We start from the raw sequence: 25497 nt of genomic DNA, 5'->3' as shown, positions 1-25497 counted from the left end.
CGTGAAGCATGGAGGAAGAGGTGTGATGGTGTGGGGGTGCTTTGCTGGTGACACTGTCAGTGATTTATTTAGAATTCAAGGCACACTTAACCAGCATGGCTACCACAGCATTCTGCAGCGATACGCCATCCCATCTGGTTTGCGCTTAGTGGGACTATCATTTTGTTTTTCAACAGGACAATGACCCAACACACCTCCAGGCTGTGTAAGGGCTATTTGACCAAGAAGGAGAGTGATAGAGTGCTGCATCAGATGACCTGGCCTCCACAATCACCCGACCTTAACCCAATTGAGATGGTTTGGGATGAGTTGGACCGCAGAGGGAAGGAAAAGCAGCCAACAAGTGCTCAGCATACAGTGGGGAGAACAAGTATTTGATACACTGCCGATTTTGAAGGTTTTCCTACTTACAAAGCATGTAGAGGTCTGTAATTTTTATCATAGGTACACTTCAACTGTGAGAGACGGAATCTAAAACAAAAATCCAGAAAATCACATTGTATGATTTTTAAGTAATTAATTTGCATTTTATTGCATGACATAAGTATTTGATACATCAGAAAAGCAGAACTTAATATTTGGTACAGAAACCTTTGTTTGCAATTACAAAGATCATACGTTTCCTGTAGTTATTGACCAGGTTTGCACACACTGCAGCAGGGATTTTGGCCCACTCCTCCATACATACCATCTCCAGATCCTTCAGGTTTCGGGGCTGTCGCTGGGCAATACGGACGTTCAGCTCCCTCCAAAGATTTTCTATTGGGTTCAGGTCTGGAGACTGGCTAGGCCACTCCAGGACCTTGAGATGCTTCTTACGGAGCCACTCCTTAGTTGCCCTGGCTGTGTGTTTCGGGTCGTTGTCATGCTGGAAGATCCAGCCACGACCCATCTTCAATGCTCTTACTGAGGGAAGGAGGTTTTTGGCCAAGATCTCGCGATACATGGCCCCATCCATCCTCCCCTCAATACGGTGCAGTCGTCCTGTCCCCTTTGCAGAAAAGCATCCCCAAAGAATGATGTTTCCACCTCCATGCTTCACGGTTGGGATGGTGTTCTTGGGGTTGTACTCAACCTTCTTCTTCCTCCAAACACGGCGAGTGGAGTTTAGACCAAAAAGCTCTATTTTTGTCTCATCAGACCACATGACCTTCTCCCATTCCTCCTCTGGATCATCCAGATGGTCATTGGCAAACTTCAGACGGGCCTGGACATGCACTGGCTTGAGCAGGGGGACCTTGCGTGCGCTGCAGGATTTCAATCCATGACAGCGTAGTGTGTTACTAATGGTTTTCTTTGAGACTGTGGTCCCAGCTCTCTTCAGGTCATTGACCAGGTCCTGCCGTGTAGTTCTGGGCTGATCCCTCACCTTCCTTATGATCATTGATGCCTCACGAGGTGAGATCTTGCATGGAGCCCCAGACCGAGGGTGATTGACCGTCATCTTGAACTTCTTCCATTTTCTAATAATTGCGGCAACAGTTGTTGCCTTCTCACCAAGCTGCTTGCCTATTGTCCTGTAGCCCATCCCAGCCTTGTGCAGGTCTACAATTTTATCCCTGATGTCCTTACACAGCTCTCTGGTCTTGGCCATTGTGGAGAGGTTGGAGTCTGTTTGATTGAGTGGGTGGACAGGTGTCTTTTATACAGGTAACGAGTTCAAACAGGTGCAGTTAATACAGGTAATGAGTGGAGAACAGGAGGGCTTCTTAAAGAAAAACTAACAGGTCTGTGAGAGCCGGAATTCTTACTGGTTGGTAGGTGATCAAATACTTATGTCATGCAATAAAATGCGAATTAATTACTTAAAAATCATACAATGTGATTTTCTGGATTTTTGTTTTAAATTCCGTCTCTCACAGTTGAAGTGTACCTATGATAAAAAATTACAGACCTCTACATGCTTTGTAAGTAGGAAAACCTTCAAAATCGGCAGTGTATCAAATACTTGTTCTCCCCACTGTATATGGGAACTCCTTCAAGACTGTTGGAAAAGCATTTCAGGTGAAGCTGGTTGAGAGAATGCCAAGAGTGTGCAAAGCTGTCATCAAGGCAAAGGGTGGCCACCAATGTTCTAATCAGTAGTAAGAAAAGCACTAAGCCTTTAACAAATTCATGTTTCACAATTTGTTGGTTACTACATGATTCCATATGTGTTATTTCATAGTTTTGATGTCTTCACTATTATTCTACAATGTAGAAAATAGTAAAAATAAAGAAAAACCATTGAATGAGTAGGCGTGTTCAAACTTTTGAATGGCACTGTATATCTAACTAATGTGCAATAGTTGGCAATAAGGGAATTCACAGCGTGGGGATTACCACCTACCAACCAACCAAAAAGAGCACCTAGTTTCAGTGAAGCCTTATTCGATGCTTCACACCGCAGAAAAACTGCTTTTTGAACAGTAAAATTCAAACCAATATTGCTCATCTCCGTTTTGTAGCTGTCAAAGCATTTTAAATCCATAGTTGCAGAGTGTGGTATAGAAGGTTGAGTGTCATGTTAGTTTTTCTAATTCTTGCCATTAGGCTAATAAAGCAATTGTGTTTGTGTACAGAACAAAGCGAGCCATTGAATTAAAAGTGATTGAAAATGTATCTTTGATTGCTTTCATTACTACCCTACTTGCTTATATGAGAATGTGAAAAATATTTTCTGCTCTATTTTTTATTCCATTGGTGTTAAAAATGCAACATTTAATTGGGGGGAAAATGCAGTCGGTCTATTTTACCCCTGAATAATTGAATCTTCACTGTAATTGTAAAAGTGGTTAAACCAGTTGTATTGATGTGTCATTTGAAAAAGAACACTTGTATTAGATATACTGCGGAATAAGAAGAGGACATTCTATGGAGCCCCATCTTGTGCTCCACAGAATATAGCCTACTTATTTGCTGTCCTAAATATAAAATATAAAAACCAAACTGCAAATTTTTAAGATATGCAAGAGGTCTAATTTCTACATATTATCTTCTATAACCTATTCAACTAAACAGAAAATCACCACAAATTCACCGAAAATACCGATTTCATATTCCTCATGTAACAGTCTGAGATTAACTTAATAAACTCCCAGTTCACTCTCAAAATGTAATTAATACACATATGGTATTTATAACAATATTTTAAACTATGATTTGCAATTGTTGATTAGCAACCATTCAAAAAATACAGTGTCCATGTATTATTTGACATGATCTGACATTTAATACATGCCATTAAAGTAGGCCTATGTATAATCTGGGGTTGATTTGTTCTAAGCCACTCCATTAGCTAGCAGCTGTCTGGACTGAGGTACCTTCTGATCTGAGTCAATTTGTTGAACCTGCCCCTGAAGCTTCTGTGTATGTCCTGAACCTGGTTCTGCCGCTCATGCTCCTCCAGTGTGGCAGGTAGAGAGGCAGGCTGGGGTACAGGGCTGGCTGGGGGAGGCAGAGGGAGCCCCAGGGCATCAACAGATTGGTAGGCACTGATGAGTGACTCAGACAGGGCAGCAGGCTGTGCAGTGGAACCGTGCCATGGGAAGGCAGGGTGGCTGGGTCTGCCTCTTTCCCCAGGCCCATGTGGTACTGCAGGGTGATCAACTCAGCCCTCAGCCGGGCATTCTCCTTACTCAGGGCCAGCAGCTGGCCCTCCAGCATCAGGTCATTCACCCTCCTCTTCTCCTGCGAGCGCTTGGCCGACTCGTTGTTCTTGTGGCGCTTATCCCAGTAGTTGGCGTCCTTCTTATCGGCAGGGGTCATCTCTCTTTTGCGGCGCGTGCTGGGGTACAGCTGGCTCTGGCAGGTCCGGAGCCTCAGTTGTCTGTGGGCCAGAAGGCACGGCCGGGCCACTGGGAAGAGGAGGCCAGGGTCCCACATCTCCTCCTCCCCACCACTGCTCTCCACTGAGAAGGAGGGCTGGCCCATATCCTCCAGGGGCCCTTCACTACTCCGTGGGGTAGACATGTCACTCAGTAGGCTATGAGAGGACAAAGAGGCTGTAAAGGCTCTATAGTACAATTGCTTTTGAAGAAATTATTCACACCTGATTTATTACTTGATGTGTTGCATAGTGGGTCTGCAACCTAAGCCTAATTCAAAGGCTGCAGAAATTTTTATAAAAAGTATATTAGACTTTATACAAAATATTTATACAAAAGTAGCCAAGGCTGGAATTTCAACAAAATACACTGAAAATGCTGATGGGAAAAAACTAAAACCATTAACTGCACAGTGCTCTAGGTTATGTTTAAATACAGTTTTGGTAAGCAAGTGACCATTTAGATATTTAACTTTTACAAAAAATTAAGTAAATCTGAACGGCATTTTGGGCTTTTGTCGTGTGTTTTCTGCATCCTATACATTTTGCCATGACATATAAATTCTGTTTAGTGAGTTTTTAGGAAGTGTAAGAGGAGTTGAGGTTTGAAATATAGTTAGGCTACAAGCTCTAGCAGGCCTACCTTTTTGTCGCTGTCACGATGTGAAGTGCTGAAGTGATAATGAGACAAGGCGCATATTTCGCTCTGAGCTGTGAAACTTTTGTGCATGTTGTGTGTTTATTTCTGTGCAAGCGCGCTCGTCTGTGTGGTTGACAGAAACAATGGTCATTATCAATGGTTGTGCCTAGTTTCTTCAGGAGTTCTGAAAGGTGAAATCCAGATCAACTTTGTGAAAAGTAAATCAAGAAAGGATCTAAATGACCTGTCCTATGTATTGTCAATGTAGCCGTAGCCTACCTTACAAGCATCCTCTCCACAGAAATGGGCCAGTGTTTGTGTACTTTATCATGTATCTGTGGATGGGCCAATGGGCATGTGGGGAGTGGGGGATTGTCCAGGCAGTAAGTGGGGGACTGTCTTGTGAGAAAAGGGAGCAGTTGCGGTGAACATGTTGCTTGCACTCTCTTGTGACTCATCCATAGGTCTTCCTTAGTTCTAAACTGCTGAAGCTCAACAACCTGACAGATTCTGTGGTCATAATGACTCATAAAGTCTCTATTTCCTAGAACTGAAAGGGTTAAACCACAGACATTCACCTGTATACATTTCTAGTTTCACTTACCACAAGTATGCCTTTTATGCCATTACTGTAGAAGTGAAAAAGCAACTGTCTGTGAGAGTAGGGATACATTTAGAGATTTTATAGACAGTGGCAGGGCTTGTTGTGGTGCTCAGACTTGTGCATGGTAGTGATTTCAGGATTCATTATATTACAGGTACCAGGTGGCATCACCATAGTCTGAAGTGGTTTCCTCTTCATTTACCTGCACTGAACTGATAACATATGGTGGCTGAAAACAATGTGGTGGACGGCCTTTCAGGTATTTGCAGGTACCTGTCTGGTTCTTTCACATTAGTGCAGATGGAAGGGAGGATATGAGGAGAGAAAGTCACTTTAAACTGTTGAGATGCAGCCCAGGTTTCAGTTCATTGTGTGGCAAAACCACTTCCTGCCTTTATGCTGGGATGGAATTCCCCTCTGTCTACATAGGCCAACCATATATCAACAAAGTGACCCTCTAGGCAAGTAGCAGAACCCCGTTCATCTCACCCGTTCACCCTCCCAACACCATCACAGCTAACGTACACATGATGCTGTGTCCACATACAGTCTCAAATACAGTACTTCCACACAGTGACTCATTGTGGTGTATACCAGTACACGTCAAGTATTGTTAGCCAGGTTATGACTCCTCATCTTACATGGCTAAAGAGTAGGGAGTATCTAAAATACTTTTGAAAAAGCCTCGTTTCTTGTGCTAGCTATCAGAAGTGTGTGCATGGTGACAATAGAGTACGTGTGAATGACAAGACGTGGTTCTATTTTAAACCAGGTCATGTTTTTATATTCACCATCTTGGTTAAAAGGCCAATCTGAAATGGTCTTTGCATGATTCCTAGTCCTATCCTGTCAGCGAAGCTGCTAACCACTTTTCACAGGAAGTTTCACTGCCTCATTTAGCTCACTGGGTGTAACCTTCTGCTTCAGATGCAGTGTGACTGGGTGACAGGATGACTGAGAGCAGAGGTTGGTCAGAGCCCGGCTGGTAGACCCCTCCAACAGAAAAGCACAGTTTCCCCACACCAATCCACTCATTCATGGGAAAGATGGACCAGGCATAGACAAGTGATGGTACTGTACAGATCCAGTAATATGTAATGGGCTACAGAGATTCTAGTTTGACAAAGTTTGACCCCACAGTTTGTGCAAGTGTACAAGTACCTCATTTTGGGTCATGGTGTTACTCTGGTTCTGATCTCATGTGGAAGATGCCTTAGTGATTGAGTATGGGTTTGATCTACAGTAACCAGGCGGAATGGAGCTTGGTCAAAAGGGCCTCCAGCCCTCTCTCAGAAGGCCTGCGTGTCAACTGTCTGTTGTGTGCTAATTCGCCACAGTTTGACCCCACAGTGATATCGCTCTGTAAAATGTACCAAAGATACTGCAGTATATCTGTCCATCCATCTCTCTGTTACTTTGGTGTGGACATCAATTAGCAACCATCCCAACTGTTGGTATGGTAAGTAGGCCTCCACCTGTTGAACTATTTCTAATGGTGTGATGGATTCACATTGAAGTGTGTATGTGTGTATGTGTGAATGGGATATGAGGTTTAGCAAGTATAACAGGCAGCAGTTAAACTGTGGTGTAAAAAGCCTGGCCGACTGGTCTTATTGTTTGTGGAGGTTTGAGACTCCATGCCACAACACATCTAAGAAAACCACTCGGCTGCAAGCCCACATTTAAAAATAGATTGGACTGATTGTACTTGATGAAAATACACTGATGCGAATGAAAAGGCAGTCATGCTGCCTCCTTAGCGAGTACCACTTCCTCCCGATTCGGCCCATACCTGTCACGAACTCAGGACCCCCTCCTTGCTAGCACACTGACAGCCCTCCTTCAAGTGTCTTAGCCAATCGCGTCACTGCAAAAGCTAGCTATTGAGGCGACACAAGCAGGACATTTAAGGCTGAGGAGTAAGTTTCACACATCTCCATGTGCTACATGAACACACAGACACTCGCGTTCAAGGTTTAGACTCTGGCCCTTTTGAGGATAATTCAACGGAGGGTACGAGTAAAACACATAAGCACATTGAACACTATGTTAGATAGAGTACATACAATTGAACTGGATGTAAGATATTTATGTGATGACACATGATGACATCTTAGTAAAGTTTAGAAACCGGTAATAAACTGTTTAGTGGATTATCAAGCTGCAGTGGATATTTACAACCACCAGATGGCAATGCAACAGAGAAAAGCACAAGAATGTGTGCTGACTGAACAATGGATTAGTTTGTAGTTTTACATACAGATCCATCTAAATACATGCATCTTATTACATATGCCTTTATAACCTAAAACATGCTTTGAGCTATTTAGCTATATATCTTTGTGGCTTTTATATAAGTTTATATTTCATTGCATGTTGCCTTTTGAACAGTAATGGTGATCATTTGCCTTTTGACCTAAAGGAATTGACATACTGTTTTGATATACAATCCTGGCAGTTGCTGTGGTTCCATCGCGATTCCAGGCCACTTAGTAGTTTCCATTGTCGTGACCACCTTAGTTTTCTGGTCAGCATCAGTCCTCTGAATGTGGTTGAAAACTTGAGATGCACAAGAGGAATGGAAAAGAGAATTCAGACCAGAATGGCTATTTAAATACAGTATATCATACACATTGAATGTAATGGGCTTCTTATTGTAACATATTTTCTTTCACAAACATCATTGATTTTCACATGCATAGTGATTACTGATTTAACATAGTGATTTAACAGAAAATCTAAAATTGTACTAATAAGTGGACAATGTCATGCCATAAACAATGGAATTGTGTGGCCGGTGTCAATAAATGACCGGTGTCAATAAATGGTGGTCTTTTTGTAGAGAGGACCTTCCGTTTAAGGAGGAAGACTTGGTGGCCACCCCTGGGAGGGAGCTCATTGTGCCCCTTCGTCCTCATCTCAGTCCTCCTGCAGCTCAGAGTGCACTAATAGGCCCTCCTTATGACAGGCTGATTATCTGGAGCTGAGAGACACATCCACAGTCCCACTGTTTGTCCTCCCTCAGAGAGAGAGAATGAGAGAGAGAGAGGAAGAAATAGAGCGAGTGGGAGAAAGAGAGAGGGAGAAAGAGGGGGAGATGAGGGAAGAGGCAGAGAGGGGGGTGATGTGGGGAAGAAAAGGAGACCTCTGTATTGTGAGGGGAAATAATATAAAACCCATGGTGAAAGAAAATCAGAACTGTGAGTTTGGCCAGATATTTCCAGAACAAAGACATAGTGTTTCAGTTTCTCCACACAGGCCTTCCTGCTCATAGATACTCTCATCAGACCTTTAGTCCAATGTTAACCTTATTAGCATTGTGACAAAGGATGAATCTCAAAATAATTTCCTTGTTTCCTCTTGACCTCTCCCGTTCTCCTTAGACTATTGAGAGTCAGTCAAAGACGTCAGTGAGATCTTCAGTGCAGATGAGGATATCTGAATGGTCTAGTGTTGAATGGACATGGAAAAGGAGCTGGGAAATGAGGGACCACTGGTGTTTCTGTTCTCAAACTAAGCACTGATAACCTTTCCCCCTTTATATTTGCCTGTTTTTCTCCCGTCTCTCTCCTCCCGCTTTGTCCCTGCCCTCCCTTCCCCCCTCTCTTTCTGGCAGGTACAGGTGGAACATGTTGATAGTGAAGCTACCTGGGAGAGGGGCAGAGACAGAGACAGAGAGAAAGGTAGCGAGGGAGAAGAGAGGGAACACTCCCAAGCAGGTGAATGTTATGAAATGCTGTGGAGGGTGGATGGAAAGTTACCACCACGTTAATGTTCAGCTGTGGTCTGACTCTGCTGAGGTTGTTGGTGCGCGCCAGTCACTTGGTCACAGGTCTTATGTGACACCCATGGGACACACGCTACGGAGGGATACTCCAGAGACGCTGTTTACCGGTGAGAGTTGTTAACAATCACCTACACAGGTGTTTGTGTGTGAGACAATACAAACAATTTAACATTGAGCTATGGATTTGTTCGTTTATTTATTTATGGTGGGAGCTTATTCGAGTTTGTGCTGTTATGCTGAAGTGTGAAGGAGGGTTAGTGTTTAGGGTTAGAGTTCAAGGACATCAGATAACACCTGTTATCTATTTTCATTGTAAGGAGAATAGGCATTAGAGAGTTACAGCTACGGAGGTGGAGCCCCTCTCTCAGGCCTGTCTGAGGTGAACTGGGTTGACTTTCATTCCACTGAATATGATCCTGTCTCCTCTTTAGGTTATGACGACAGATGAAAACAGGATATCTACTTCCGAACCAGAATTCACCACCTCTTGTTGTGTTACCTGCTGAGAGTCCTGGCTTAAAAGGATTTATGCTCAAATTGTTGGATCGACACGTTTCTATCAACTGCTTACCGAAAGAAGACTTTCAACTCAAGCTGGGTTAACTCATGTTCGGTAGGTATTTTGTCTACTACTAATCGAACATCTTAAATATTAAACCTTGGGACCATTTGATTTGACACTCAGTAGTAACATCGGATTTTGTGTCTTTCTATTGAGAATAGGTCACAGTCAATGATTTGAGGAGTCACGTTTCCCTTTCTCTGTGTGTTCTGTGAGGGAGTAAACATGGCAGCAATGTAATGAGTTGGCTGGCATGCGAGTCAATGTTATAAATAACTTGTCTGTTGTTTTCTGATGTTTCACTCCTCCAGAACAGCGTCTGTGGTCATTATGGCACCGTGCCCAAAAGGGGATAATACCACCAACCCTGAAACCGGTCAGTCCAGTCTTTGTGTCCATCCATATTTGCATGAAACAAAGAAAAGTGTTTAGATGTCAAATAAAGCATCCAATATATGACCTTTGACCTAGTTTGATAATGACGGAGTGTTTTAAGGGCTCCGGTTTCCTCAGAAGAAGCTATTAGAGTAATTTCTGTCTTCTCCAGGCACGGTATGGGCAAATAGGGGCCTGCAAGATTCCCCCTGAGAGATGGCATAATAACACACTACAGTCTGTCACTTGCACACGCACACGCACACACACACACACACACACACACACACACACACACACACACACACACACACACACACACACACACACACACACACACACACACACACACACACACACACACACACACACACACACACACACACACACACACACACACACACATGATCTCATCCTACTCCATCTGTGATGGAGAGTGACCTGACCTAGTAATAGATAAAGCACATTTGCAGTTATATAAGGCTTTTCTTTAACTCTGTTTATAACAGGTATCACGTGGGAGGTGAGAGCAAACAGTCGCCGCTTCCACAAACATCGACAGAGGAGATCCTCTCTGTGTTTCCGCTGGGACCGATATACCTTGAGTCACAGAGTACACTGTCTCTCAGGGCAAAAACCTAACTTGAGACACCCATGTGTACTGTCAAACCCTCAAACTTCTGTGTAAATCAATATCAGTTCCTTTGTCCTTCTGTCTACACTGTGTTGTGATCCAACACTGCTGGCACAAACACGCTAACCCACTAATTGACAAACTCTCACACCTCCCTTGTCTCTCTCTCTTTCTCTCTCTCTCTCTCTCTCTCTCTGTTTCTCTGTGTCTGTCCGCTGTGTTTTGTTGTCAGGACTTCCCCTCACGCTGTACAAACAGTTCCAGTGAGAAGCCAACCACTACTTCCTCCTCATCGTGGTGATGTAGGTCAAACTCTAGGTTTCAACTCTCAGTTGTAATAGTTTTATATTTTTGGTTGTTTTAGACTAAAGTTTTAGACTAAGGTTCTTGTGAGCAGGTCTTATTAATGTGCAGTTCATATTTGTGATTCAATGAATGATCAGTGTGTGTGTGTGTGTGTGTGTGTGTGTGTGTGTGTGTGTGTGTGTGTGTGTGTGTGTGTGTGTGTGTGTGTGTGTGTGTGTGTGTGTGTGTGTGTGTGTGTGTGTGTGTGTGTGTGTGTGTGTGTGTGTGTGTGTGTGTGTGTGTGTGCGCATGCATGCATATGTACACGTGTGTGTGTGTTTCCAGTATATCTCTGCCATCTCATCAATCAATCAATCAAATTTATTTATAAAGCCCTTTTTACATCAGCTGATGTCACAAAGTGCTGGACAGAAACCCAGCCTACTACCCCAAACAGCAAGCAATGCAGATGTAGAAGCACGGTGGCTAGGAAAAACTCCCTAGAAAGGCAGGAACCTAAGAAGAAACCTAGAGAGGAACAAGGCTCTGAGGGGGGGCCAGTCCTCTTCTAGCTGTGCCGGGTGGAGACTATAACAGTACATGGCCAAGATGTTCAAACGTTCATAGATGACCAGCAGGGTCAAATAATAATAATAATAATCACAGCGGTTGAAAAGGGTGCAACAGGTCAGCACCTCAGGAGTAAATGTCAGTTGGCTTTTAATATATATATACAGTGGGGAGAACAAGTATTTGATACACTGCCGATTTTGCAGGTTTTCCTACTTACAAAGCATGTAGAGGTCTGTAATTTTTATCATAGGTACACTTCAACTGTGAGAGACGGAATCTAAAACAAAAATCCAGAAAATTACATTGTATGATTTTTAAGTAATTAATTTGCATTTTATTGCATGACATAAGTATTTGATCACCTACCAACCAGTAAGAATTCCGGCTCTCACAGACCTGTTAGGTTTTCTTTAAGAAGCCCTCCTGTTCTCCACTCATTACCTGTATTAACTGCACCTGTTTGAACTCGTTACCTGTATAAAAGACACCTGTCCACACACTCAATCAAACAGACTCCAACATCTCCACAATGGCCAAGACCAGAGAGCTGTGTAAGGACATCAGGGATAAAATTGTAGACCTGCACAAGGCTGGGATGGGCTACAGGACAATAGGCAAGCAGCTTGGTGAGAAGGCAACAACTGTTGGTGCAATTATTAGAAAATGGAAGAAGTTCAAGATGACGGTCAATCACCCTCGGCCTGGGGCTCCATGCAAGATCTCACCTCGTGGGGCATCAATGATCATGAGGAAGGTGAGGGATCAGCCCAGAACTACACGGCAGTACCTGGTCAATGACCTGAAGAGAGCTGGGACCACAGTCTCAAAGAAAACCATTAGTAACACACTACGCCGTCATGGATTAAAATCCTGCAGCGCACGCAAGGTCCCCCTGCTCAAGCCAGCGCATGTCCAGGCCCGTCTGAAGTTTGCCAATGACCATCTGGATGATCCAGAGGAGGAATGGGAGAAGATCATGTGGTCTGATGAGACAAAAATAGAGCTTTTTGGTCTAAACTCCACTCGCCATGTTTGGAGGAAGAAGAAGGATGAGTACAACCCCAAGAACACCATCCCAACCGTGAAGCATGGAGGTGGAAACATCATTTTTTGGGGATGCTTTTCTGCAAAGGGGACAGGATGACTGCACCGTATTGAGGGGAGGATGGATGGGGCCATGTATCACAAGATCTTGGCCAACAACCTCCTTCCCTCAGTAAGAGCATTGAAGATGGGTCGTGGCTGGGTCTTCCAGCATGACAACGACCTGAAAGACACAGCCAGGGCAACTAAGAAGTGGCTCCGTAAGAAGCATCTCAAGGTCCTGGAGTGGCCTAGCCAGTCTCCAGACCTGAACCCAATAGAAAATCTTTGGAGGGAGCTGAAAGTCCGTATTGCCCAGCGACAGCCCCGAAACCTGAAGGATCTGGAGAAGGTCTGTATGGAGGAGTGGGCCAAAATCCCTGCTGCAGTGTGTGCAAACCTGGTCAAGAACTACAGGAAACGTATGATCTCTGTAATTGCAAACAAAGGTTTCTGTACCAAATATTAAGTTCTGCTTTTCTGATGTATCAAATACTTATGTCATGCAATAAAATGCAAATTAATTACTTACAAATCATACAATGTGATTTTCTGGATTTTTGTTTTAGATTCCGTCTCTCACAGTTGAAGTGTACCTATGATACAAATTACAGACCTCTACATGCTTTGTAAGTAGGAAAACCTGCAAAATCGGCAGTGTATCAAATACTTGTTCTCCCCACTGTATATAACTATCTATGTATCGATCTATCTGTCTATTTCTCCTCTCTTTCTCCATCAGGCCAGGAGATGCAGTGACTCTCAGATTAATAACCCTGTGATGTCCTCATCTCCCAGAGGTGAGCACAAAGAGGCCAGCTCTGTCTCTCAGGGCAACAAACCTAACTTGAGACACCCATGTGTACTGTCAAACCCTCAAACTTCTGTGTAAATCAATATCAGTTCTTTTGTCCTTCTGTCTCTCTCCACTCCAGTCTCAGTTTCAGCCCATCCCAGTGGAAGGATGAATGTGTGGGAGATGTGTTGCGGCTTCACATAGACCAGATCATTCCGGTGAGTTTCTAGGCCTAGGCTGATGCTTCAGTTTACTCAGCACCACCTGCAGGTTTACGAACAGTCACAGATTGTGTAAAGTAATGTTAATCCAAAACCTGTGTCTCTTGCGTTCTGGTCTCATGTCCCTGACTCTTATTCCCCTTTCTCCCCCTCTACCTTTGATCCTCTCTATTCCCGCTTCTCTCGTTGTATCTCTTGTACAGGCGATCTGCTTCTCCTCTGCAGCTCCGAGCCTCACAGCCTGTGCTACTTGGAGACAGCTGACAGTGATGGATAAGGTACAGGAACGTCTGTGTTCTAACAATGCACTTGGCTTTTATTCTGAGATTGATATCATACTGCTCCCCAGTAGTATGTGTCTTCCTCATACACATATTATATTCATATTATAATACTTCTATTATGCAGTCACTGCAGTGTTGTTTTTGCAGAGAGACCAACATGAAGTAGCTGCAGGTCCTGGCCGCCACCCACACAGAGATGACCACTGACCCAACAGAGCAGGCCCTGGCAGCCACCCACACAGAGATGACCACTGACCCAACAGAGCAGGCCCTGGCCGCCACCCGCACAGAGATGACCACTAACCCAACAGAGCAGGCCCTGGCCGCCACCCACACAGAGATGACCACTGACCCAACAGAGCAGGCCCTGGCCGCCACCCACACAGAGATGACCACTGACCCAACAGAGCAGGCCCTGGCCGCCACCCGCACAGAGATGACCACTGACCCAACAGAGCAGGCCCTGGCCGCCACCCGCACAGAGATGACCACTGACCCAACAGAGCAGGCCCTGGCTGCCACCCGCACAGAGATGACCACTGACCCAACAGAGCAGGCCCTGGCTGCCACCCGCACAGAGATGACCACTGACCCAACAGAGCAGGCCCTGGCCGCCACCCGCACAGAGATGACCACTGACCCAACAGAGCAGGCCCTGGCCGCCACCCGCACAGAGATGACCACTGACCCAACAGAGCAGGCCCTGGCCGCCACCCGCACAGAGATGACCACTGACCCAACAGAGCAGGCCCTGGCCGCCACCCGCACAGAGATGACCACTGACCCAACAGAGCAGGCCCTGGCCGCCACCCGCACAGAGATGACCACTGACCCAACAGAGCAGGCCCTGGCCGCCACCCGCACAGAGATGACCACTGACCCAACAGAGCAGGCCCTGGCCGCCACCCGCACAGAGATGACCACTGACCCAACAGAGCAGGCCCTGGCCGCCACCCGCACAGAGATGACCACTGACCCAACAGAGCAGGCCCTGGCCGCCACCCGCACAGAGATGACCACTGACCCAACAGAGCAGGCCCTGGCCGCCACCCGCACAGAGATGACCACTGACCCAACAGAGCAGGCCCTGGCCGCCACCCGCACAGAGATGACCACTGACCCAACAGAGCAGGCCCTGGCCGCCACCCGCACAGAGATGACCACCTACCCAACAGAGCAGGCCCTGGCTGCCTCCTGACTCAAAGCATTACAGTAATTAGGAAAAAATTCTACGTTTATAAAAAATAGGGTGAGCTCAAATTTGAAGCAGACCGTAGCTGCCTTCAATGGTAAACACCACCCTGACCCAGAGCACTAGGAAGTAAGGGGAATTAGGTTCAAATGCAAAGTGTATCCAAAATATGGTGAGCTCCTAATAACTATATGTCAGTGTCAGGTTAGAAATGTAAACAGCCCTTTCTTTCACTCTACCCCTGCATCATTTTCTTTCTGCCCCTCTCTCTCCCTCCCTTTCACTCTACCCCTGCATCATTTTCTTTCTGCCCCTCTCTCTCCCTCCCTTTCACTCTACCCCTGCATCATTTTCTTTCTGCCCACTCTCTCTCCCTCCCTTTCACTCTACCCCTGCATCATTTTCTTTCTGCCCCTCTCTCTCCCTCCCTTTCCCTCTACCCCTGCATCATTTTCTTTCTGCCCCTCTCTCTCCCTCCCTTTCACTTTATCCCTGCATCATTTTCTTTCTGCCCCTCTCTCTCCTTCCCTTTCACTCTCTCCCTCCCTCCTTCCCTCTCTTATTCGCTCCCCACCCCTATCTCTCCCTCTCTCCCTCCATCTCTCAGGCATTGTGTTGTGTGAGGGGCCCAACAGTCATCCGCGCACCATCTGAGGAGAGCTCCACTAGAGGGGAGAGCACCACCCTCTGGACGGTGAACACATCCTGCTGAGCGGAACAGTCCTTTGCAATGCAGACACAGCCTATGGCATGTTCATATACACCGGTACTCAGCACACATACATAGGCCCTGCTCCAATACTTTAAAATGGATCCTCTTTTCCTCCCCTAACAGATCAATTATAAGGACTATGAAATAGAAAATTGAAAGTTGAAATGAGACATATCTTCCTGCCCCTCAGGTTCAGACAGTAAGATACTGTGTAATGTTGGTCGGCTCAGAGTCAAGATGACTCAGATTGAAAAGGCCCTGAACGAGGTCGGCATTGTGGTGAGTGATAGAGACCTGAACGAGATCGTCATTGTGGTGAGTGATAGAGACCTGAACGAGATCGTCATTGTGGTGAGTGATAGAGACCTGAACGAGGTCATCATTGTGGTGTGTGATAGAGACCTGAACGAGGTCATCATTGTGGTGAGTGATAGAGACCTGAACGAGGTCATCATTGTGGTGAGTGATAGGCCCTGAACGAGATCGTCATTGTGGTGAGTGATAGAGACCTGAACGAGATCGTCATTGTGGTGAGTGATAGAGACCTGAACGAGGTCATCATTGTGGTGAGTGATAGAGACCTGAACGAGGTCGTCATTGTGGTGAGTGATAGAGACCTGAACGAGGTCGTCATTGTGGTGAGTGATAGAGACCTGAACGAGGTCGTCATTGAGGTGAGTGATAGGACCTGAACGAGGTCGTCATTGTGGTGTGTGATAGGACCTGAACGAGGTCGTCATTGAGGTGAGTGATAGTGAGTGATATGCCCTCAACGAGGTCATCATTGTGTTGAGTGATAGGCCCTGAACGAGGTCGTCATTGTGGTGAGTGATAGGCCCTGAGCGAGGTCGTCATTGTGGTGAGTGATAGGCCCTGAACGAGGTCGTCATTGTGGTGTGTGATAGGCCCTGAGCGAGGTCGTCATTGTGGTGAGTGATAGGCCCTGAACGAGGTCGTCATTGTGGTGAGTGATAGTGAGTGATATGCCCTCAACGAGGTCATCATTGTGTTGAGTGATAGGCCCTGAACGAGGTCGTCATTGTGGTGAGTGATAGGCCCTGAGCGAGGTCGTCATTGTGGTGAGTGATAGGCCCTGAACGAGGTCGTCATTGTGGTGTGTGATAGGCCCTGAGCGAGGTCGTCATTGTGGTGAGTGATATGCCCTGAACGAGGTCGTCATTGTGGTGAGTGATAGTGAGTGATATGCCCTCAACGAGGTCATCATTGTGTTGAGTGATAGGCCCTGAACGAGGTCGTCATTGTGGTGAGTGATAGGCTCTGAACGAGGTCGTCATTGTGGTGAGTGATAGGCTCTGAACGAGGTCGTCATTGTGGTGAGTGATAGGCCTTTAACGAGGTCGTCATTGTGGTGAGTGATAGAGACATGAACGAGGTCATCATTGTGGTGCGTGATAGGCCCTGAACGAGGGCATCATTGTGGTGAGTGATAGAGACCTGAACGAGGTCATCATTGTGGTGAGTGATAGAGACCTGATCGAGGTCGTCATTGTGTTGAGTGATAGGCCTTGAACGAGGTCGTGATTGTGGTGAGTGATAGGCCCTGAACGAGGTCGTGATTGTGGTGAGTGATAGAGACCTGAACGAGGTAGTCATTGTGTTGAGTGATAGGCTCTGAACGAGGTTGTCATTGTGGTGAGTGACAGGCCCTGAACGAGGTCATTATTGTGTTGAGTGATAGGACCTGAACGAGGTCATCATTGTGTTGAGTGATAGGACCTGAACGAGGTCATCATTGTGTTGAGTGATAGGCCCTGAATGAGGTCGTCATTGTGGTGAGTGATAGAGACCTGAACGAGGTCGTCATTGTGGTGAGTGATAGGACCTGAACGAGGTCATCATTGTGGTGAGTGATAGAGACCTGAACGAGGTCATCATTGTGGTGAGTGATAGAGACCTGAACGAGGTCATCATTGTGGTGAGTGATAGGACCTGAACGAGGTCATCATTGTGGTGAGTGATAGAGACCTGAACAAGCTCATCATTGTGGTGAGTGATAGAGACCTGAACGAGGTCATCATTGTGTTGAGTGATAGGACCTGAACGAGGTCATCATTGTGTTGAGTGATAGGACCTGAACGAGGTCATCATTGTGTTGAGTGATAGGACCTGAACGAGGTCGTCATTGTGGTGAGTGATAGGCCCTGAATGAGGTCGTCATTGTGGTGAGTGATAGAGACCTGAACGAGGTCGTCATTGTGGTGAGTGATAGGACCTGAACGAGGTCATCATTGTGGTGAGTGATAGAGACCTGAACGAGGTCATCATTGTGGTGAGTGATAGAGACCTGAACGAGGTCATCATTGTGGTGAGTGATAGGACCTGAACGAGGTCATCATTGTGGTGAGTGATAGAGACCTGAACAAGCTCATCATTGTGGTGAGTGATAGAGACCTGAACGAGGTCATCATTGTGGTGAGTGATAGAGACCTGATCGAGGTCGTCATTGTGTTGAGTGATAGGCCCTGAACGAGGTCGTGATTGTGGTGAGTGATAGAGACCTGAACGAGGTAGTCATTGTGTTGAGTGATAGGCTCTGAACGAGGTTGTCATTGTGGTGAGTGATAGGCCCTGAACGAGGTCATTATTGTGTTGAGTGATAGGACCTGAACGAGGTGCGCGTATCATCCCAAATAGAGGTGCTGTCTGTGTTAACGGGGGGCAACTCGCCCGTCTACATAGCCTTCCTCACCTACTGGAGCTTGACATTTCAATGGAATTGACTCCTCCAATCCTATATCACTGTATACACATACTTCATCTGAAATGTCTCTGTCTGTCACACATCTAGTACTATCTAGTACGGATGGCCTATGACCTGGAAGCAGCCTTCCCCTGTCTATGTGTTAGATTTGGTTTCACCACTACTAGGGTCTGAAGTACCTTGTGTTATTGTGCAGAGGGTTCTCAGTTTGGTCCCTGGTTTGGAAAGACTGAACTCACTTTTGTTTGCATCTGACCAATGACCCAGACCTACATATGTGAGTGTCAGACTCAGAGTTTGAGTTACAGGCTGACTGGAAGTTCTGGGCACTGTATGACAAATCAGGGCACCCTCGTAAATGTTTAAATATTCAAATAGACACGCCTGTAAGTGCTAAATATTTAATGATGGTCCAGCCCTCTAGAGTCAAGGTGTGATCTGAAATGTGGCTGGAATCACACTCCCCATCTGCCCACTGTCTACTACTACTCTTTGTCTGGTATTAGAATAGACAGCCCCCTATCCCACTCTATCTGCAAATGTCTTCATTTCTCTTTCTTCTATTTTTTCAGGAGATGCGTCAATCAGTGCAGAGGAATCACAGGTAATGATCCAGGTTTAGATGTTCCATATTATTGTCGAGAAAAACATACTATATACGTTATGAGGTTCAGTCCAGTATTATTTGCACATAGTCAGATCCGTCAGGAAGGAAGGGCTCCCGGGTGGCGCAGCAGTGTAAGGCACTGCATCTCAGTGCTGGAAGTGTCAGTACAGTACCTGGTTCCATTCCAGGCTGTATCACAACCGGCCGTGATTGGGAGTCCCATAGGGCGGCGCACAATTGGCCCAGCGTCATCCGGGTTAGGGTTTGACCAGGGCAGGCCTTCATTGTAAATAAGATTTTGTTCTTAACTTACTTGCCTAGTTAAATAAAGGTTAAATAAAGTAAAGTAAAGTAAAGTAGTAAACAAACAAACAAACCTTTGTCCCCTCTGCCCCACCTCTGGCTCCCCCAGACATTAGACCTGAGCTGGAACCTATTCTCCTGAGGGGGTCTGTATCTGTCTGACCAGCGGGGGAGGACAGGTTGAGGGGGCAGCAGTGCACACAGAGCAGAAAGTTCCTCACTGCACTGGCACTCTGCCAGAATGGAAGAAATGTGAAGGCAAACAAGTAATTGTTGTGTAGTTAGTTTAACTAGGTAAATCATTTCCCATACAGTAAAACAAAATTGTACTAAACTCTCTCAAGAAGTAGGAAACTGCATGTCATCCTGATACAGAAATACAGTTCTGTTTTATGGTGTTTGTTCCAGGCGCCCTGGTGTACCAGGCTGCAGCCCCAGACGAAGAGGCCCTGGTGTGGGCAGGCAGGGAGCTGGGCTGGGTCTTCCTCTCCAGGACCAGGGACTCTCTGACAGTCAGTGAGCTGGGCCTCAAACGCCACTACCAGCTCCCTCACCCTGCTCGACTTCACCAGACATGTCTGTACTGGGTGAGACTGACGTTACGATTTGACCATGCTAGAAGGATGAATATATAACCCTGAGCTTACCCCTAACAAATATACCCTAATTATGTACTTTCTGAAAAGATCTGACAGAATTGCCTCTTTTGTCCTTTCTAGCATGGCTATCTAGTGACTACCTGAGTGAGACTGGATGCATCTGCCCCACAGCTCCCATATCCTGGCACCTTTCCCTTTCTCTCCCTTCATCTCTCTATCCCCCAGTCTCTGGTCTTGATGTATTCTCCTGACATGTGTAGCTCTGTTCTATCCTCTGATGTATGTTGTTGTGTGTGCAGTGCGGGAGCCAGAGGGAGGGCTGAAGTTATACTGTAAAGGTGCTGACATAGTGATCTTGGAGAGACTACAAAAAGACTGTCCACATCTGGAGAGCACTGAGAAAGCCTTAGATGTAAAACACAAACGTACACGTGCACACACACGCACGCACGCACGCACGCACACACACACACACACACACACACACTACATAGAGTAAGCAGAACAAACAGATCTCATGCAACATCTCATCAGGTATATTCCTGCCCTCTTCTAGCTGTTGCCCTGTCCTGTCTGAGAGCCTTGAACATACTGAACATACTGAACATACTGAACATACTAAACATACTGAACATACTGAACATACTAAACATACTGAACATACTAAACATACTGAACATACTAAACATACTGAACATACTGAACATACTGAACATACTGAACATACTAAACATACTAAACATACTGAACATACTGAACATACTGAACATACTGAACATACTGAACATACTAAACATACTGAACATACTGAACATACTAAGCCTACTGAGCATACTGAACATACTGAACATACTAAACATACTGAACATACTGAACATACTGAACATACTAAACATACTGAACATACTGAACATACTAAACACACTAAACATACTGAACATACTAAACACACTGAACATATTAAACATACTGAGCATACTGAACATAATAAACATACTAAACATACTGAACATACTAAACATACTAAACATACTGAACATACTAAACATACTAAACATACTGAACATACTGAACACACTAAACATACTGAACATAGTAAACATACTGAACATACTAAACAAACTGAACATACTGAACATACTAAACATACTAAACATACTAAGCATACTGAGCATACTAAACATACTGAACATACTGAACATACTGAACATACAAAAAATACTGAACATACTGAACATACTAAACATACTGAGCATACTGAGCATACTGAACGTACTGAACGTACTGAACGTACTGAACGTACTAAACGTACTAAACGTACTGAACGTACTAAACGTACTAAACGTACTGAACGTACTGAACGTACTGAACGTACTGAGCGTACTGAACGTACTGAACGTACTAAACGTACTAAACGTACTGAACGTATTGAACGTACTGAACGTACTGAACGTACTGAACGTACTAAACATACTAAACATACTAAACATACTGAACATACTAAACATACTGAACATACTGAACATACTGTACCTAGGCCTAATGGGAGGAGTGGAACTGCCTTGACAACCCGTAACCATAAGGACATGCTGGATCAGCTGTCTGACGACATGGAGAGAGATGTAAAGGAATCCTCATAATCAGGGCACTGCGTTACAGTATGTTCATACGATGGGATTTGATGAAAACCACTATGCTCCAACGGATGATGCCAATCAAGGAAACTCATGAAAGCTTTACATAATTGTAATGTGATCCACTATCATAGTGATAAACTCTCTGTATATCCTGGTTCCTGTTGTGCAGGTGCTAGGTTTAAGGGTGACGGCTATAGAGGACTGGCTGCAGAACGGGGTCCTTGAGACAATCTCCTTGCTCAGACAGGCTGGACTCCAAGTCTGGGTGCTGACCGGGGACAAGAAAGGTATGGAACCACACCATACTGAGTGGAGAAAACTCTCAATGTTCTGTTCTTCTCAGTCATCAATCCCTCTGTCTGTCTCTCTGTCACTGTCTCTCTCTTTCTCTCTGAAGAGACAGCGGTGAACATATGATACTCCTGCAGACTTCTGGATCCTGATACCAGACTATTAGAAGGGGAGGAACTGAGGTCAGACATATGTACACACACACACACACACACACACACACACACACACACACACACACACACACACACACACACACACACACACACACACACACACACACACACACACACACACACACACACACACACACACACACACACACACACACACACACACACACACACGGCTACACAACATGCACGGACACACACACACATTGACTATACTTTTCCAATATGCTGTATCTATTAGTGTGTTTCCTCCCGCAGGCAGTCTTCTCCTGATCCAGAGAGGACTTTCTCCAAGGGCAAAGAGACATAACTATGGCGTGTGGACAGAAAGATGGCTGGAGAGAAATCAGCATTGGTCCTCACCGGCCCTGAACTGGTAAACATATGGATAAGGACTATTAGAGCTCGTCTTAAGACTACAAGACTGAATATCTTATAGCTTAGTGATGATCCGTATCATTTCTTTGCTCTGAGTCTAGTAAACACTCTTTTTATCTGAAGGCTGCCTTCTCTTGTTGCTTCTTCTCAAGAAAAGCATCACACAAAAGGAAGTGTCATGTTGATAGTGTTCAGGCAGAGTTTGACGCCAGGCCAGAGGGTGGGTGCCAGGTTCATGTCCCTGGCAGGGCTGTGCCAGTCAGTGCTGTGTTGTCGTGTCACTCCGGGCCAGAAGGCTGATGTGGTCATGCTCATTGGGAAACACACCACCTCCATCACCATGGCGATAGGCGAAGATGCCAACAATGTGAACCTGATCAACGGTGAGTGTGATGGACAGAGAGGTTGGCAGTGAAATTATGTCTGTTCGAAGGCAGGTTGTATTTAACATGTTTTCTCTCTCTCTCGCTCCCTCTCCCCCTTCTCCTTCCTCTACCGGCTCATATAGGGGTAGGTTTGGCTGGTGTAGAGGGGGGTCAGGCAGTGCAGAATGCTGACTATGCCCTGCCCCAGTTCAGCTTCCTATAGAGACTCCTATTGGTCCACAGAAGCTGGTCGTACCGCAGCATCGCTGTCTTCCTGCGCTACTTCCTGTGGGTGCCAGGTTCATGTCCCTGGCAGGGCTGTGCCAGTCAGTGCTGTGTTGTCGTGTCACTCCGGGCCAGAAGGCTGATGTGGTCATGCTCATTGGGAAACACACCACCTCCATCACCATGGCGATAGGCGAAGATGCCAACAATGTGAACCTGATCAACGGTGAGTGTGATGGACAGAGAGGTTGGCAGTGAAATTATGTCTGTTCGAAGGCAGGTTGTATTTAACATGTTTTCTCTCTCTCTCGCTCCCTCTCCCCCTTCTCCTTCCTCTACCGGCTCATATAGGGGTAGGTTTGGCTGGTGTAGAGGGGGGTCAGGCAGTGCAGAATGCTGACTATGCCCTGCCCCAGTTCAGCTTCCTATAGAGACTCCTATTGGTCCACAGAAGCTGGTCGTACCGCAGCATCGCTGTCTTCCTGCGCTACTTCCTGTGGGTGCCAGGTTCATGTCCCTGGCAGGGCTGTGCCAGTCAGTGCTGTGTTGTCGTGTCACTCCGGGCCAGAAGGCTGATGTGGTCATGCTCATTGGGAAACACACCACCTCCATCACCATGGCGATAGGCGAAGATGCCAACAATGTGAACCTGATCAACGGTGAGTGTGATGGACAGAGAGGTTGGCAGTGAAATTATGTCTGTTCGAAGGCAGGTTGTATTTAACATGTTTTCTCTCTCTCTCTCTCGCTCCCTCTCCCCCTTCTCCTTCCTCTACCGGCTCATATAGGGGTAGGTTTGGCTGGTGTAGAGGGGGGTCAGGCAGTGCAGAATGCTGACTATGCCCTGCCCCAGTTCAGCTTCCTATAGAGACTCCTATTGGTCCACAGAAGCTGGTCGTACCGCAGCATCGCTGTCTTCCTGCGCTACTTCCTGTACAAATCAAATCAAACTTTATTTGTCACCTGCGCCGAATACAACCGTGAAATGCGTACTTACAAGCCCTTAACCAACAGTGCAGTTCAAGAAAGAGTTAAGAAAATATTGACCAAATAAAATAAATGTAAAAAAATAAAAAATGTAAATATCAATAATGAGGCTATATACAGAGGGTACCGGTTCCAAGTCAATGCGCTGGGGTACAGGTTAGTAGAGGTAATGTAGGTAGCGGCTTTGCTCTGGTACACATCTGGTTCAGCTTCTTCAATGGCTTCAGTGCCCAGGTTAGATGGTCCAACTGGTCACATTGGTTTTGCATCATAAATGGAACTACAACCTTTTTTAACAGACCCCAATGTTTTTGCCTTTTTCTGGGCTGTTTTCTTCCAGTCTCTGTATGAGAATTGGTTCATCATCCTGTACAACGTCTTCTACACCGACATGCCAGTAGAATGCCTGGGCTTTTTGAGAAGGTAAGAGATAAGAGAAAGGCCTCCCCCTAGGGTAGGGCCCTAGGGGCCCAGAGTTTATTTTACTCCATGTGGTCATGGAAACACTCCTGACCCTTACCATACTGTTGTTGATCTCCTCCCTGCTACAGGAGATGAGTGCAGAGGGCAGTCTGAGCTCCATAAGGTTGGCCAGTGACAGGAGCTGTTCAACCCCTGGCTGCTGACTGCCACCCTGTTCTATGCCCTCTACACCTCCCTGGTCCTCTTCTTCATGCCCCTGGGGGTTTTCTATAACTCTGCTCTGGACTACCAGACCATGGCTGTTACCGTCACCTTAGCATCAGTGTTCTCTGCCACCATTGTGGTTAGAATTCATGGAATGGACGTCAACAGAGGCCTGTGGAGTTTAGCAATCACTGTTGATTGTTGTCTAAGGCTGCAGATTGAATGTGATGATTATGATATGAATGTATGATATGATATTTAATATATATTGTATTTTGGTTTGTGTTCCTTAGATTATTCTCCTGACCAGACACAGGACTGTGGAGTGTGGCTGCGTAGAGCTAGCTATCTCTCTCTCTCTCTCTCTCTCTCTCTCTCTCTCTCTCTCTCTCTCTCGCTCTCTCTCTCTCTCGCTCTCTCTCTCGCTCTCTCTCTTGCTTCTCCTTAATTTTGGAAGAAATGAATTTGTTCAAAACTGTTCAACTATTGTCTTTCTCTCTCATTGAGTCAACTACTCACCACATTTTATGCACTGCAGTGCTAGCTAGCTGTAGCTTATGCTTTCAGTATTAGATTAATTCTCTGATCCTTTGATTGGGTGGACATGTCAGTTCATGCTGCAAGAGCTCTGATTTGTTGGAGGACGTACTCCGGAAGTTGTCAAAATTACTGTCTATGGAAGGGGGTGAGAACCATGAGCCTAGGTTTTGTATTTTACTAGGCAAGTCAGTTAAGAACAAATTCTTATTTTCAGTGACAGCCTAAGAACAGTGGGTTAACTGCCAGGTCAGGGACAGAATGACAGATTTGTACCTTGTCAGCTCAGGGATTAGAACTTGCAACCTTTCGGTTATTAGTCCAACACTCTAACCACTAGGCTACCCTGCCGCCCCAATTGAAGACAATGTACCAAGAGGACGGAAGCTATCTCTCTTTCGGCTACACCATGGTGCTGTCATACAGAGTGCTGCTGAGGCTACTGTAGACCTTCATTACAAAACAGTGTGTTTTAATCAATTATTTGGTGACG

General features: G+C 45.8%; 2 protein-coding genes across 3 annotated transcripts; one reads left to right on the top strand and one right to left on the bottom strand.

Annotated features, from left to right (window-relative positions):
* Positions 1–546: 546 nt before the first annotated feature.
* On the bottom strand, positions 547–4619 carry LOC139541016 (transposable element Tcb1 transposase). Of its 2 annotated transcripts, none has more exons than XM_071345170.1 (2): positions 4449–4619; positions 547–3964 (listed from the first exon to the last, which is right to left on the bottom strand). In XM_071345170.1, the coding sequence occupies exon 2, from the start codon at positions 1592–1594 to the stop codon at positions 572–574; it is 1023 nt and encodes a 340-aa protein (XP_071201271.1). In that variant the 5' UTR covers positions 1595–3964; positions 4449–4619; the 3' UTR covers positions 547–571. The 2 variants fall into 2 exon arrangements, with proteins under 2 accessions (XP_071201271.1, XP_071201272.1); XM_071345171.1 differs by having other exon boundaries at positions 2656–3964; positions 4449–4616.
* Positions 4620–4774: 155 nt separating this feature from the next.
* On the top strand, positions 4775–24931 carry atp8b3 (ATPase phospholipid transporting 8B3). The gene is given in 32 exon segments (XM_071346717.1): positions 4775–4828; positions 4910–4960; positions 13091–13121; positions 13124–13148; positions 13290–13366; positions 13569–13643; positions 13799–13869; positions 14920–14938; positions 15449–15607; positions 15744–15976; positions 16024–16227; positions 16970–17029; positions 17394–17489; positions 17891–18026; positions 18848–18879; positions 19295–19352; positions 19355–19437; positions 19569–19733; positions 19735–19757; positions 19759–19772; positions 20084–20279; positions 20881–21406; positions 21591–21708; positions 21819–21894; positions 22144–22261; positions 22459–22485; positions 22487–22644; positions 23628–23795; positions 24017–24074; positions 24181–24263; positions 24299–24315; positions 24395–24931. Coding segments are annotated over 32 exon segments (3534 nt in total). The 3' UTR covers positions 24718–24931.
* Positions 24932–25497: the final 566 nt, after the last annotated feature.

Source organism: Salvelinus alpinus, chromosome 16, assembly GCF_045679555.1.
Source record: "Salvelinus alpinus chromosome 16, SLU_Salpinus.1, whole genome shotgun sequence".
Lineage (NCBI taxonomy): Eukaryota > Metazoa > Chordata > Actinopteri > Salmoniformes > Salmonidae > Salvelinus > Salvelinus alpinus.
The sequence above is the reverse complement of the archived record's forward strand: the minus strand, read 5'-3'. Positions and strand labels throughout refer to the sequence as shown.